Genomic DNA, 15,692 nt, shown 5'->3' with positions numbered 1-15,692 from the left:
TGAATTACAAATTAAACCTAGAATAACAAAATTCTATAGTGATGAAATTACCATATATTGAGATATTTTGTGATAGATTAAGAGGACTATTTACAAGAAACCATACATATGTGTTCTGCCCATGGGCAGGACTTTCACTGATAACCCAGCATTCTCCAATCTTTCCTATTTTCTGCTTTCCTCTTAGTCTCCACACAATGATCCACATATCTTAATGTCGTCTATAATCTGATCTCTTATTGTGCCCCAAACTCTTCTCCCATTCACCATTCCTTCCAGTGTATCCTTCAGTAGGCAGTTTCTTCTCAACCAGTGACCCAACCAATTCCTTATTCTCTTTTTGATCAGTTTCAGAATCATTCTTTCTTCACCCATTCTTTCCAACACAACTTAATTTCTTATTCTGTGCTTCTGTTCGTTTCTCTTCACTTCGTCGTAATGTCCATGTTGTTATATTATATATATATATATATATATATATATATGGGCAGAACACTATGAATGAATGAATATATTATATCATAATCATAAAGAACATTGTATCTTACATACTTACAAATGGCTTTTAAGGAACCCGAAGGTTCATTGCCGCCCTCACATAAGCCCGCCATCGGTCCCTATCCTGTGCAAGATTAAGCCAGTCTCTATCATCATACCCCACCTCCCTCAAATCCATTTTAATATTATCCTCCCATCTACGTCTCGGCCTCCCTAAAGGTCTTTTTCCCTCCGGTCTCCCAACTAACACTCTATATGCATTTCTGGATTCGCCCATACGTGCTACATGCCCTGCCCATCTCAAACGTCTGGATTTCAAGTTCCTAATTATGTCAGGTGAAGAATACAATGCGTGCAGTTCTGTGTTGTGTAACTTTCTCCATTCTCCTGTAACTTCATCCCGCTTAGCCCCAAATATTTTCCTAAGCACCTTATTCTCAAAAACCCTTAACCTATGTTCCTCTCTCAGAGTGAGAGTCCAAGTTTCACAGCCATATAGAAGAACCGGTAATATAACTGTTTTATAAATTCTAACTTTCAGATTTTTGGACAGCAGACTGGATGATAAGAGCTTCTCAACCGAATAATAACACGCATTTCCCATATTTATTCTGCGTTTAATTTCCTCCCGAGTGTCATTTATATTTGTTACTGTTGCTCCAAGATATTTGAATTTTTCCACCTCTTCGAAGGATAAATCTCCAATATTTATATTTCCATTTCGTACAATATTCCCGTCACGAGACATAATCATATACTTTGTCTTTTCGGGATTTACTTCCAAACCGATCGCTTTACTTGCTTCAAGTAAAATTTCCGTGTTTTCCCTAACCGTTTGTGTATTTTCTCCTAACATATTCACGTCATCTGCATAGACAAGAAGCTGATGTAGCCCGTTCAATTCCAAACCCTGCCTGTTATCCTGAACTTTCCTAATGGCATATTCTAAAGCGAAGTTAAAAAGTAAAGGTGATAGTGCATCTCCCTGCTTTAGCCCGCAGTGAATTGGAAAAGCATCAGATAGAAACTGACCTATACGGACTCTGCTGTATGTTTCACTGAGACACATTTTAATTAATCGAACTAGTTTCTTGGGAATACCAAATTCAATAAGAATATCATATAATACTTCCCTCTTAACCGAGTCATAAGCCTTTTTGAAATCTATGAATAACTGATGTACTGTACCCTTATACTCCCATTTTTTCTCCATTATCTGCCGAATACAAAAAATCTGATCAATAGTCGATCTATTACGCCGAAAACCGCACTGATGATCCCCAATAATTTCATCTACGTACGGAGTTAATCTCCTCAAAAGAATATTGGACAAAATTTTGTACGACGTCAACAAAAGTGATATTCCTCGAAAGTTACCACAGTTGGTTTTGTCCCCCTTTTTAAAAATAGGTACAATTATGGACTCCTTCCATTGTTCTGGTACAATTTCCTTTTCCCAAATAGCAAGTACAAGTTTATAAATTTCGCTATATAATGCACTTCCACCCTCTTGTATTAATTCTGCTGGAATTTGATCGATACCTGGAGACTTGTACTTTTTCAGATTTTCTATCGCAATTTCGACTTCTGAAAGCGTGGGTTCGGGTATAAATGGCTCAGCAGTTTGTATTTCAATTTCGTCCCGATCATTTCTATTTGGCCTATGTACATTTAGTAGTTGCGCAAAATAGTTTTTCCATCTGTTTAGGATTGACGGAGAGTCTGCAAGCAAGTCACCATTCTCATCCTTGATCACGTTTACCCTTGGCTGATATCCGTTCTTAAATTCCTTTATACCCTTATATAAATCTCGAATGTTTTTATTCTTACTATTTGTTTCTACCTCATTCAGTTTTTCCTTCAAGTAACCTCTCTTTTTATTCCTAAGTGTACGACTTGCTTCCCGTCTTTCATTGAAATAATTATCTCTCTTCTCCTCAACAGGATCCTGTAAGAATTTCAATTTTGCCTGTTTCCTTCTTTCTACTACCATGCAACAATCTTCATCAAACCACGGTTTCTTTTTCTTAGTTTCATAATAACCTATGCTCTGCTCAGCTGCAATTTTGATACTATCTCTGATATTTTCCCACACGCTATTAACATCTAATTCTTTCTCAACTTCGTCGGAACTTTCTAAAGTGGCAAACCTATTCGAAATTTCGACCTGATAATTTTGCTTAGCTTCCTCGTCCTTTAATTTCAAAACATTGAATTTAGTAATATTAACTTGTAAAGAACATTGTATCATATTTTAAATTTTAAATATACCCTAAATCCACCACTGTGGAGTAATAGTTAGCATATTTGACGGTGAAATAAGCGGGCCTGAGTTCAAATCCTCATTGAGACAAATAACCTGGTTGGGGTTTTTTTCGAGATTTTCCCGCAATCAATTGAAGCAAAATTGCTGGGTAAACTTTCGGTTTTGGAGCTCAGACTCATTTCACCACCATTTATTCATATATTATTATTATCATTATTCATTACTATAGTCTGGATTAAGTTCACGGTGCTGCGTGCTATATTCATACAAAAGCGCAAGTGTTCGGCGACAAATATTCACAGACCAGGAGTGGTAAGCACAGTAAGCCTCAGGCTGAGGTGCAAGCCTTTAGTCCCTCCTCCGTAAAAGGGGGAAGGGAGGCGAATACATCTTATATAACTTATATAGGCGCCAATTATGGGAGTCGAGGTGGTCTGCCCATCCCCCCCCCCTCCCGGAAGAGGCCAACCTCTTCACTGCCAGTGTTCGCTGTCTCCATTTAAATATTATTAGGCTGTGCGTGTTAACAGAAAACAAATAATAAAAAACCGTATCCTTCTTGCGCAGTTACGATTGTTGAAACAAGATGTAAATCTACAAAATATACACCTGGACTATTCCTAGTTTGCAAAAGGAACACAGCTGACCGGTTTGTCTTTATCAGTTCAATGTGTGTGGTGTGCATTGACTTTTAGCTTTTTCTAGTTGGCTTTGATATTGTAATCTGTGAAGTGTTGTTTTTAATCTAAGCTGTATGAAGGTTTGATTGTGCTAAAATTAGTAGATTTGTAGTAAGAAAACTTTAAATCAGTTATTCATATGATGTGATATCTTCAATTTCAAGCAGTGAATCCATACAAAACTGACACCAGTACTGATCAGTCTTGATCCATTATTCCTAAATATTCTATCATTATAGAATCAAAATCTGCTATGTGGTTTTGTATAAATTCTACTGGAGTGACAAAAACATTTTATTTTCACAAAACGAAAGCATCTTCTTCTATAGTTCTATGTATATACAATGCAAGTTAAGTTTTAAGGTGTATCATTTAAAATAATTTTAGTTCTGACACTGTATTTCCCATTAAAAGTCATTGTCTTTGTTTTATGTGCTGAAATTTTAAAATTATACATCTCGTTTATTCTTTGTAACTGATATATTGATTTCTGTAGATCATCTTCACTATTTATTAAAACCTGTCATCCACAAATAGCATCGTCTTAATACTAGAATTAGGAGTGTTTTAATACCGGTACCATTAGATGTTGTTCCATTCTCGACGAATGTCGTCCATATATATTAAAACCAAACTTCGTGAACTACTACAGGCTTGTCTTATATCTTGATTAATTGGAATATCCTTGCTATAGCCTATTCGGCGTTTCCAATATTAATGCTAATTGTCGTGGTTCTGTAGATGCTTTTCAATACGTTTATGAAATGGTTAGGTTAGTCTCTTCTGTACATTATCTGCCAGAATTTATTCCTATTAACACGATCAAAAGTTTTTCATAGTCAACAAAGGCCAAGTGAATTTCTAAATTGTACTCTCTCCGTTTCTCAGTTATTTGTTTTATAGCTTGCATTTAGTAGACTGATGCCTTTGTAGTTCTGACATTTTCCTCTGCCTCCCCCCTCTTTTTTAATGGAGTTATTCGGACTTTAGACCACGAATTTAGTATTTCACACTTTTTCCAACATATACGGTATTCATTAAACTTAGAAGTTTATTATTTAGTGTCTGTCCACAATATATCAAGAGCTTTCCATGTTTCCCTTTTCACCTGTTGCTTTTCTATTTTTAATTATTTTTAGTGAAGCTTATAATTCCTTATTTCAATTGGATCTATCTCTCCATATACAATTTCTTCTTCGTCACTTTCCTCTTTATTATTTTCTTTACTATACCAAAGCTGTGTGTAGTGGTTTATCCATTCATCTTCTCTTATTATCTGTATATTGACTATATCTCTTTCTTGGCTGTTTAAATGTTTCAGTAATTTAAAGGCCACTAGTCTTCTATGAACATCACATTCTACAGTGCTAATCAGTCTATCCCACAATTCTTGGTGGGCTCTTTTTATTAGATTTTTGGTTGTGTTTCTTATATTTTTATAAATTTGTCTTGCTTCATCCGTTTGTTGCTGTAACATATTTCTGTATGCTCTCTTTTTCTCGTTAATTGCATTGTTAATATCTTTGTTCAATATTTAAAAGTCCCAACTTTTTTTATAGATATATATTTTTAAATAATACTATTATATATAGCTGTTCAATCATATACAATTGCGCAATTTAAAAATCGTTTGAGTATTTTCACAAGACTAAGCCATCATATTTCCATGTTATACTGTAAATCTTCTTCATTGAATTCCAAATTTTGAAGCAATTTTCGGAATATCCAGTGTCTCAAAGATTGTGATTTAATTCCATTAACAGAATGCTGACATGTACAGTATAAGTACGGTATATTATTGTAGTGCGATTATTCAAATTGAAGGACGTGATGATGTATTTAAGAATTAATGTTTTAAATGTTCAATTCGAAGACAGGTTAGTAATTCATTAATTTATTAAAATTGATTTATAATTTCATAATGTCAAATTGAAAATTGGATATTACCTGAGAGATTATGGTGATTTTCATAATGTCGTTTAAGGACTGCCTCGTAAATTCCTTACTTACTTATGTATGGCTTTTAAGGAACTCGGAGGTTCATTGCTGCCCTCACATAACCCCGCCATCAGTCCCTATCCTGAGCAAGATTAATTCAGTCCCTACCATCATATCCCATCTCCCTCAAATCAATTTTAATATTATCCTCCCATCTACGTCTCGACCTCTCCAAAGGTCTTTTTCCCTCCTGCCTCCCAACTAACACACTATATGATTTCTGGATTCGCCCATATGTGCTACATACCCTGCCCATCTCAAACGTCTGGATTTAATGTTCCTAATTATGTCAGGTGAAGAATAAAATGCAGTTCTGCATGTGTAACTTTTTCCATTCTCCTGTAACTTCATTTCTCTTAGCTCCAAATATTTTCCTAAGTACCTTATTCTCAAACACCCTTAACCTCTGTTCCTCTCTCAAAGTAACAGTCCAAGTTTCACAACCATGCAGAAGAACTGTAATATAATTGTTTTATAAATTCTAACTTCCAGCTTTTTTTTGAGAGCAGACTGGATAATAAAAGCTTCCCAACCGAATAATAACAGACATTTCCCATATTTATTCTGCATTTAATTTCCTCCCGAGTATCATTTATATTTGTTACTGTTGCTCCAAGATATTTGAATTTTTCCATCTCTTCAAAGGATAAATTTCCAATTTTTATATATTTACATTTCGTACAATATTCTGGTCACGAGACATAATCATTTACTTTGTCTTTTCGGGATTTACTTCCAAACCTATCACTTTACTTGCTTTAAGTAAAATTCCCGTGTATTCCCTAATACTTTGTGGATTTTCTCCTAACATATTCACGTCATCTGCATAGACAAGAAGCTGATGTAACCCGTTCAATTCCAAACCCTCTCTGTTAGAGCCTTATAGCTCTTACATGATCATAAATATCATGACTGCAGAAATCTTTAAATTGTTTTTGTTACAATGTAGTATACTTTTCTTGCCTCTGTAGCAAAAGCATTTCTCAGTTTCCATTTAATTGACAATGAAATTGAATTTCAAGCGAAATATGTGTAATCCTGTTATACTGTAAGAATTTGCGAAAATAGTGTTACCTTTTCATGACAGTTCCAAACTAAACTCCTATCACAGTCACGAACATACACTGTCATTTACTATATAAAATAGTTTGTGTCATACCATTAGGCAGTCATATGTTTGTCATAGAATACCCATAGAAGATGCTATTATAATAGCGAAAGCGCTAGTCAAAGATACGTTCATGTAACCTATGTAATATTTTGTATTTTGAATAGACAGTTATTGAAGGACTTTTGATATTTATTTTTTTAAATTTGTTAACTTGTCGGACCAACATGCCTTTCAAATAGAATACCCTGATATTAATACGCCAAAAAATCCTTTGGTTATCTCAGTAAATTTTGAATTAAAATTATATTTATTTCACTATCCTCATGGGTTGGTAAAATAATATTCCCTCTAATCGTAAGCATATTAATTTTCCTAGGTTACCGGTACATTAGCTTAGGTTAGAACTTTATTTGACTTAGAAAACTTTTCATATAGTCCCTACATATTGCATAAGAATGGTGATATATTCATACTTGTGTTTTAACATTTCATGTCACTCATTCTGCCTATTGTTAGGTAATTGTTATTCCCCAAAATAATTTCAGCAATATTTACAATACATCAGCTCATTTACCTAGCAATACCTCTCAGAATATAATTCAGATTCCAGAGCCATTATTCAAACCTTGGTATCTTTCAAGTCTGTCAGCACCATTTAGATATAACAATGTTGATCTCTCATACTCTGATACAAAACTTGTCCTTCAGTGTATTCTTTTCATTGCAGCACAGATGGTAAAGAAGCAAGCTAGCTGACAGAAATTTACGCTATTCCTATGGTATTTTCTACAGCTCTGCGTCACTTTTTGTACGCCAATATGGAAGACAGGTTTAAAAATTAAATTGAAGATGGAATAATGTTCTCCATAGCTGATAGTCTCTAAATGAAATCTGTTGCTTCAAATGTATTTCAACATGATTACCTTGATTCCCACCTTCATACTGACTGACTGACTGACTGACTGACTGACTGACCGGCCTGACTGATTGATCTAACTGACTGACCAATTGACCAACCGACTGATTCACCAACTTAATGACTGACTGTTATTGTTTTCTGTGCAATTAACATGAATGCTGACAATCTACGTAATTGTCTGTAGCTCTAAAGAATGGTGCTACTCCATTGCAGGAATGACGTGCTGTGAGTTAAGAAATTCCTATTGTAATGTTTTCAGTATCTCTTTTGTGTTCTCATCCCAGTCTATATTTATTATGCATTTTTATACTATATTATAAAGGCATTTATCAGCATTTTTTCGTTATGAGACTGCACGAAATTTTCCGTGAAAAATAAAAGTAATATATTCACACAGGGAATGAAATCTAACTAAGCTTCCCAAAAGATTAATGTAATCTACTGAATTATAATATTATTAACATAAATAAGTTTATATATTGTCATTACAGAAAGGTATCATTTTTCTCTCTCATAACAGTTTAAGAATAATGTTCAGGTTCTCGAAGTATTTTATTACATCAAGAATTTGCTGTTTCAGCATTCTGTAAACTCCTATATTTATTACAATTTAATTTTTGTTTCTCTTTTTGTAGGATCGAACTATGAATTTATTATTGCTGAGACGAAGGGAGAGAAAAAAAATGTTGGATTGATTACGTTAAACAGACCTAAGGCTCTTAATGCTTTGTGTTACAAATTGTTGAAAGAGATTGGTTATGCCATTGATGACTTCGAGAGTGACGATAGGATTGGTGCAGTAGTCATTACTGGAAGTGAAAAAGCATTTGCTGCCGGTAAGTGATGAGTAGGGCCTGGATTCTTAGGTTTTTCTATTTTATTCCTTATCATCAATATAGGTATTTTAAAATAAGGTTACCAGACATCCCCGTTTTCTGGATACAGGCCTCTAATTTTGTTTTTGTCAATGGACAAAAGTCGTTCCTGGAATGTCCCCGGATTTAATAATTTGTTCCCAGATATTCCCGGATTTTCAGTGTTAATTATAAATTTATGAATATGCTGTTGAATATGGTGAATTTATTCACAAGATAAGATATCTGTGGGATGTATATTGCTAAGATCCCCTCTAGAAAGAGAAAAATTTGACAAGCTGATTTATTTTATGAAATTTCTTGCTTGAAGTAATATATGACTTCAGAGAAAATAGCACTTTGGAATAATCCTTCATGGGTTCTCAGTCATGTGAATTGAATAGTTGCTTCCAAGCTTTCGATGGCTAGCTCTGCCATGTTCTTCAGGGATTGAAGTGCCATGGGACCATGTCTAGCTAGTATATAAGCAGTCAATAGGGTTTTCTGTTGTGGGCCAGTCAGAAGCTAGTTCCTAGTCCCGACCACCTGCCGTGTTCTGGTTGGTCGAAGCATGTTAGCCAATCAGGGGCTAGTTGCTAGTCCCAACCGCCTGCCGCATTCTGGTTGGTCGAAGCTTGTTGATGCAGGTTTTCACGCTGTACTCAGCTATAGGTCTCCATCTCTGTTGAAATTATTGCCATCTAGCTGGATTTCAATGGCTTCCTTGATGACCAGGTCCCAATAACCTGATGCCTTGTCCAAGATGGTGGTGGCATCGAAATCAGTCTTGTGGCCCATTTCCAGGCTGTGTTGCGCTACTACCGACTTATTGGGATAATAGTCTTATGCTGCATCCTGTCTGGCCAATGTAGCATTTTTCACATTCATAAGGTATTTTGTAGACACCAGATATCCTAAAACCAAGGTCGTACTTAATTGGTCTCAGTAATTTCTGTGTCTTCGTGGGCAGTTTATGGATAAGTCTTAATCCCATGTTTTCTTAGCATCTGCCAATCTTGCCTGAGGTGGTGCCATAAAACGGGATATATGCCATGCTCTTCATCTCCTCTTGTTCCTCTGTGGGTGGTTTGTCAGAGAGGGCCCTTTTGAGAGCCAAACTGATTTCTCTATTACCGAAATTTTTCTGTTGGAACATCTTGCGTAGGTGTCGGATCTCTGAAAGAAGACTCTCTTGGTCCGAAATCCCTCTCGTCCTGTGCAAAAGAGTTGACAGGACCACTCGTTTCTGTGCTGGGTGATGGTGACAGCAGGCGGTTGGGACTAGGGACTAGCTCCTGATTGACCCACAGCAGGAAGCCCTACTGACCACTTATATACTGGTCCCACAGCACTTCAATCCCTGAAGAAGATAGCAGAGCTAGTCGTCGAAAACTTGGAAGCAACTATCCAACTTACCTAGCTGAGAACCAGAAAGGAATTTTTCCATATCCAACGCCGGAAAAGCCTCACTTTTCTCAAAATGAAGTCAAATTTTTTAATTTTTCTCTGAAAAAGTGATTCCCTATGCACAACTTTATAGGTTGCTTAAACTATCTCTGTGTCTTCGTGGGAGTAATGGAAGTAATGCTTCTGTGAAGTGTTTCAACAATCATCAACAAAAAATAGGTACGGTAAATACCTATATCGTGATATTACCAATAATTGACAAGAACTGTAATTCACACATTTTAACAGCTCCTGAGAGCTTTGGAACTTTAAGCAAGCAAAAGTTGAGGATTTTTAAGAAGTCATAAAAGCCTACATTCAACGCTCCAATTGGGAAATGTAAATATATGAGACATTTAAGAACATCGTCGGTACAGCACTTTAGTTCTCTTTATAAGCATTGATTTATACAAGCTTTTGTCATTGTCATTATTGCGTATGTAGGATCTTTGGATATATTAGTTGCCTGTTGAGATTCTGTTTTTGTCTTACTAGCCGTACCCGTGCACTCCGCTGCACCCGTTAGAAATAAATATAAAGTAATTACATAATTAAAATAGGACATTTGATCCAGGGAACATTCGTGCTTGAGAGAAGGACAAATTGTTTAATATGTTACCGGTACTTAATTTAAATTGTATTTAAATAATTAAATTGCGATCATTTTGGTCCAGAGACCACTCATTTGGTGCAATGACAATTCCTTTAACATGTTTCTTAATTTTTATTACATGCAACCATAGTTTAATGAACATTGACATCATTTAGATTTAATGTGTACATAAACATTACTTTAAGAAATACATGAAACGAGTACTGTATTCAGAATAGCCTATCAAGTTTTCTGTGCATAAGAAGCTATTTTAATCTTACCTGTTCTCGATTCACTCAGAAGTTACTGTAATAACATTATAGCATTATGTCCATCTAGAGAAACTGCACTTTCCAATGGTGAGATAATAATTAATTATACAAATTGGTTAATTTAGCTTCCGATATTACTTCATACAAACACAGAAACAGTCTCTGTAGGCTATGTTTCATAGCTTTCGATTGTTGTTGTCCAAGGCCCCTTACAGACGAAGTCATTTGTTTTTTATTTCATTACACGGCCTTAGATGGCAGTTATTTTAATTTTAAAACTCATTTATCTCATTAAATATCAGTCCTATCAAAATTTTACAAATCGCTTGTGTTCATGTACCTAACTGATTTGGATTTTGTTTTAATATGTATGATATTGGTGATTAAGGCAGTGATAAATCCGATATTTGGCTTAGCGACTGAAGGAAACCGTAAAGAAGAACCTAGTTTGGGATCAGCTACAGAGTTCGAACCAGTACCTCCCAAATGCGAGTCTCAAATGTTATCATCTGAGCCATCTTGCTCGGTAATAGCAGCTTTAATTAATAAGTTCTTATTGAAATTCATAAACTGGCTGTTCTGGAAGTGTTCTGTGTATGAACAGCAATTTGCACTTATATATTTTGTATTTTTTTTTTTCTTTAGCAAGTTGACTCGCTGAATATTTGTAACCCATCTGAAATCATTACAACAGAATTTAACTCTGTGATTAAACGAAATAAAAAGATAAAAATACGAAACTTAACCACGTTAAGAACTGACGCCAAGCATATAAGTCAGTAGTAAAATCTGTATGGATTTCTTTCTTTCTCTTTTTTTTTTTTTTTTTGGAGAAAGCGAAAAAATACAATTCTGAGTTTCGTCATTTGCTGTTGTTGTTGCAATTTAAAGCCTGAACAATACGATCCCATCGAAACATTCATTCTTATAATTAATCTTTCACTTCTATATCATCACCATAACTTATAAACACCTGAGTTTTCTATAGAGTTAGTTATTTGCCACTTGGATCGCTAGCTGTATGTGTGTGCATGTCTGGCAGAAAAAGTGGCGTAGTTCCCTTACTGTATGAATATCTATACTGTGGTACTAGTCGGTTTGAACTGCTAAGAGGTCCCATGGCACTTGCTGTGATTGATATATAACCTAAAATGGTACATTGCACATACAAATGTGAAAATCTCAATTTAGAAAAAAAAATGGAAGTTAACATCTCTGATGTTTCAAGATCTCAATTATGTGTAGACAGTTTTTATCATAGTAAGGAACACTATAACATTTTATGATGGCTTCCATTCCAGGAGGTGATATTAAAGAAATGCTTCCTAATACTTTCTCTACATTTGTAAAGGGAAAGTATGTCAGCAATTGGGATGCAATTACTAGCTGTTCTAAACCTGTCATTGCAGCTGTTAATGGTTTTGTTGTAAGTAATACTCTAATTCATTACAGTACTAATTACTTTATAATGTACATTCTTTGTTGAATATTTCTCAGGAAATACTGACATAAATAGCCGTGACTCTGTATATTGATACATGGCTGTTTGCTATGTTTTGTACTTGTCAATATTGCATTCTGAATTAAACTTTAACTCATTAAATTGCTAGACGAAATATTCTTTAAATCGTGTTTGAAATTCTGCAATAAACTTCACTTCTTGTGATATAATGGGAGCAATTGACTTGATATTAAATTAAGCTCGCTTTTATATTTTATTTATGCACACATTATTACTGCAATAGTTTTGAGGTAATACTTTCAACAAATGAAGAGTAGGCCTACAGGACAAAAAGGATGTATGTCACATTGCTGTTAAGGGCAGGTTTGCCAGATTTTATATCTACCAAGGAGGGACATTATTCTTCCAACATAATATACAGTACTTGTCAAAGAAAGAATGATATGAATATGAGCAGAGTTGATATTTTCATGACTGTACAAAAAAAAAAGTTAATAAAAAATATCCCTTCATATACAGTTGAAGAAACTAATATGAATCTCAAAATTGAATTTTAATAAAGAAAAACATATTGTAGATATATGTTTCCAAGTAGAAAATAATATTTATCTTGCTGTAAGTTACATCACGTTTCTCTGGCGGATCTTATGCCAAATTATTAACTTAATGACTTAGTTAGTTCTGTCTAATAGATTTCCCCAGCTGTTTTTTTTTTTATTAATTGTAAAGAACAAATTCCAAAAGATGGCACCAGATGTGATAAAATATTTAAATTTTAATGTTTATTAATTGATAACAATGACATATAATTTACTAATACCTAAATTCATATTTATTTTGTGACTTAGCATATTACTGCTCCAAACCAATAACTTAACATACGGTATAGTACAGTATACATTTTCAGAGCTTCCTACCTATTTATCACTGGACTTCAGCATTTTCAACAAGCTTTTTTTCCATTCTTTATGCCAACGTCTCTTTTCAAATATTTATAAATATCACATTTATCACCGAATTAGCTATTACAAACCTTGCACTTGCCAAAATATTAGTTTTTTTTTCAATATGAAAATCTACATTGTTAAGAAAATTAATTTAAATTAGTTGTAATTATTTAGGCCAAATTATTATAATTAAATAGTTACTACATAACGATGAAATTGGAAGGATTTTTTGCATCCCGCCTAGAATCGAAGCGGGACTCAGGACTTTTATATGAAAATCGGGACATATGGCAATCCTGGTTAAGGGTGAGACAATGATCTAATTCAGTATATTAATGCAAAATTTATAGCTGTTCCTATTAATAATTAAGGAAAGGATAACTATCCGTGGTGATAATTCTCCTTTTTACCAGGTTTGATAAGAACAACACTAAAGTTTGCAGTAATCTATTGAATGAGATACTGACATCACCCTTAACAGCATTGTGTCATTCATCTTTTTCCCGTGTACTCCTCAAATGTAACTTCTATACTTATTTTGTGGCACACTGCTAGCCGAACAGCTAGAGCATTAGCTTTCCCATGCTGGTAACCTGCTTTTGAATTCCTGCAAGTCCAATTATTTATGATAGACAAAGATGGTGCTTGGTGCTAGGTTTTCGCGGGATATTCCAGTTTCCCTTATTGGCATTCCACCATTGCTTTATTAATCATTCAGCATCATGTGATGTTATGTAGTTCGCCTCCCATGGTGCACTAAGGACAACACTTATAGTGACTAAAAGAACTACAGCTTTGGTGCATTGCCCATAGATGAGGATGCTTGGGTATGTCATATGTCAAGTGTCCGCCATTAGATAAAAAAAAAACTTATATTCAGATGGCCGGATGTAATTTTTACTTTTGTTTACAGTTCCTTATTTTTCATGTTTATTTCAAGTTACGACTTATAGTAAGATTTTCTTTCCAGCTGGGTGGTGGGTGTGAATTAGCCATGATGTGTGACATCATTTATGCAGGAGATAAAGCTAAATTTGGGCAGCCCGAAATTGCAATTGGGACAATTCCAGGAGGAGGAGGCACTCAGAGGTTGCCCAGATACATTGGAAAGTCGAAAGCTATGGAAATGATTTTAACAGGAGTTCCGATTACAGCACAAGAAGCAGAGAAAGCAGGTGATTTAATTTATAAATACAGGCTACTCTTTACGTTCTGTGGATATCACTAAAAATGCCATGAATCTTTCATTAGTACAGTACCGATACTTACAAAATGTCTATTTTTTGCTCCATTGAATTATACCCGTACTTATAATCGACAAATTGATGAAGAAATTATTACTTTTTTCCATACTGGTACATGTAAGATAATTGTCCATAACTTTCACATAACAAAACCAAAGTCTATTAGGTATTGCTGGTTAGAATATCTTACACAGAAATGAATAGCAATAGGACATTAAGTGTTATGTCTACGTAAGTTTCATAGTTAATATACAAACTCTAGCATGGTTCTATGCTTACTTCTTAAAATCTGTTATGTGTAAAAACATGAATAATCCATTGACAGTAAGTAAGATTAGAGGAAGTGTAGGCCTAATGCTATTTACAACTTACTTCTAGAGACATCACTTATTAATGTTCTCGTGGTAATATAGAGTCGAGAAAAACTATATGGGCAAAATTCTTGGGATGATTGGCAGTAGTAACACGGGAAGTATTTTCTTTTAGGTAATCGTAGGTTTGAAGTGCTTCTGTCAAATTTACATACCATCAAGTTGGACTTTTGTCTGGCCTGTTGAGGTGGCTTAATAAAACACCATTATGCTTATAGAAGTACGAAGATTGCTTAACAATGGCCCACACTTTTTCTCAGCCAAAAATAAGGATATAAAAATGCAATTTTAGATTCTTCAAATTTGAAGTTTCCTGCATTTGTGTAGAGAATTGTAAATCATTCTAACAGATACCGTAGTGGATCTATAGTAAATTGTTAAAACAATGAGTCGTAATTGAATTCATTGCGGAGAAAGAACCTGTGTTGAGCATTCACAAGCTCTTATGTGCTAAGATAGTTAAAACTTCAGGAACAAGACAAACCAAGCTCCATGATCTGCCATGTTCTAGACGTCTTGCCAAAGCCACCAAACAAGTATGCTGATGCCACTATTTGTCAGGATCAACGCATCATAAGCTGAAATTGGTCCTAGTGCTTTCAGGCAGCAATGGAAATACTGGTACATACAATAATTCCAGTTATTCATGTTCTCGAATCTTCGAAGTTTTGTGCGAGATGGGTTCCACGAAGTCTCACAGCTGAACACAGAATTGAAAGGGAAACTATGTTGGATGCTGATTGGGAGATTCCGATTTTTACAAGTACAGTAACGAAATTTCAGTGCACCATTTTGAGCTAGAGACAAAAAGACAGTCCTCTCATCTACGTCTCAGCCTCCCCAAAGGTCTCTTTCCCTCTGACTTCCCAACTAACACTCTATATGCATTTCTAGATTCTCCCATATGTGCTACATGCTCTGCCCATCTTATTTTGGGGTTTTGTAACAAGCTTTCTTTTACGGTAATTGGTTGTTAGCCCTTCATCCAACCTCAAGGTGGAGAACCATCTCTTATTGCCTATCCGTGACTGC

The 15,692-nt window shown here is 34.9% G+C and overlaps 1 protein-coding gene across 3 annotated transcripts in view; it reads left to right on the top strand.

Annotated features, from left to right (window-relative positions):
- LOC138705962 (probable enoyl-CoA hydratase, mitochondrial) overlaps positions 1-15,692 on the top strand; it is a 36,429-nt gene that overhangs the window by 7,792 nt on the left and 12,945 nt on the right. For 2 of the 3 annotated variants that reach the window (XM_069834777.1, XM_069834776.1), the window contains exons 2-4: positions 8,108-8,308; positions 11,938-12,062; positions 14,016-14,220. In XM_069834777.1, coding sequence (XP_069690878.1) covers positions 8,108-8,308; positions 11,938-12,062; positions 14,016-14,220 — 531 coding nt within the window. The remainder of the gene's footprint in view (positions 1-8,107; positions 8,309-11,937; positions 12,063-14,015; positions 14,221-15,692) is intronic. The other variant, XM_069834778.1, reaches the window with a different exon arrangement.

The sequence above is a fragment of the Periplaneta americana genome, chromosome 9 (assembly GCF_040183065.1).
Source record: "Periplaneta americana isolate PAMFEO1 chromosome 9, P.americana_PAMFEO1_priV1, whole genome shotgun sequence".
NCBI classification, from domain to species: Eukaryota; Metazoa; Arthropoda; class Insecta; order Blattodea; family Blattidae; genus Periplaneta; species Periplaneta americana.
Note: the sequence above shows the minus strand (reverse complement) of the source record. Positions and strands in the feature narration are given on the sequence as shown.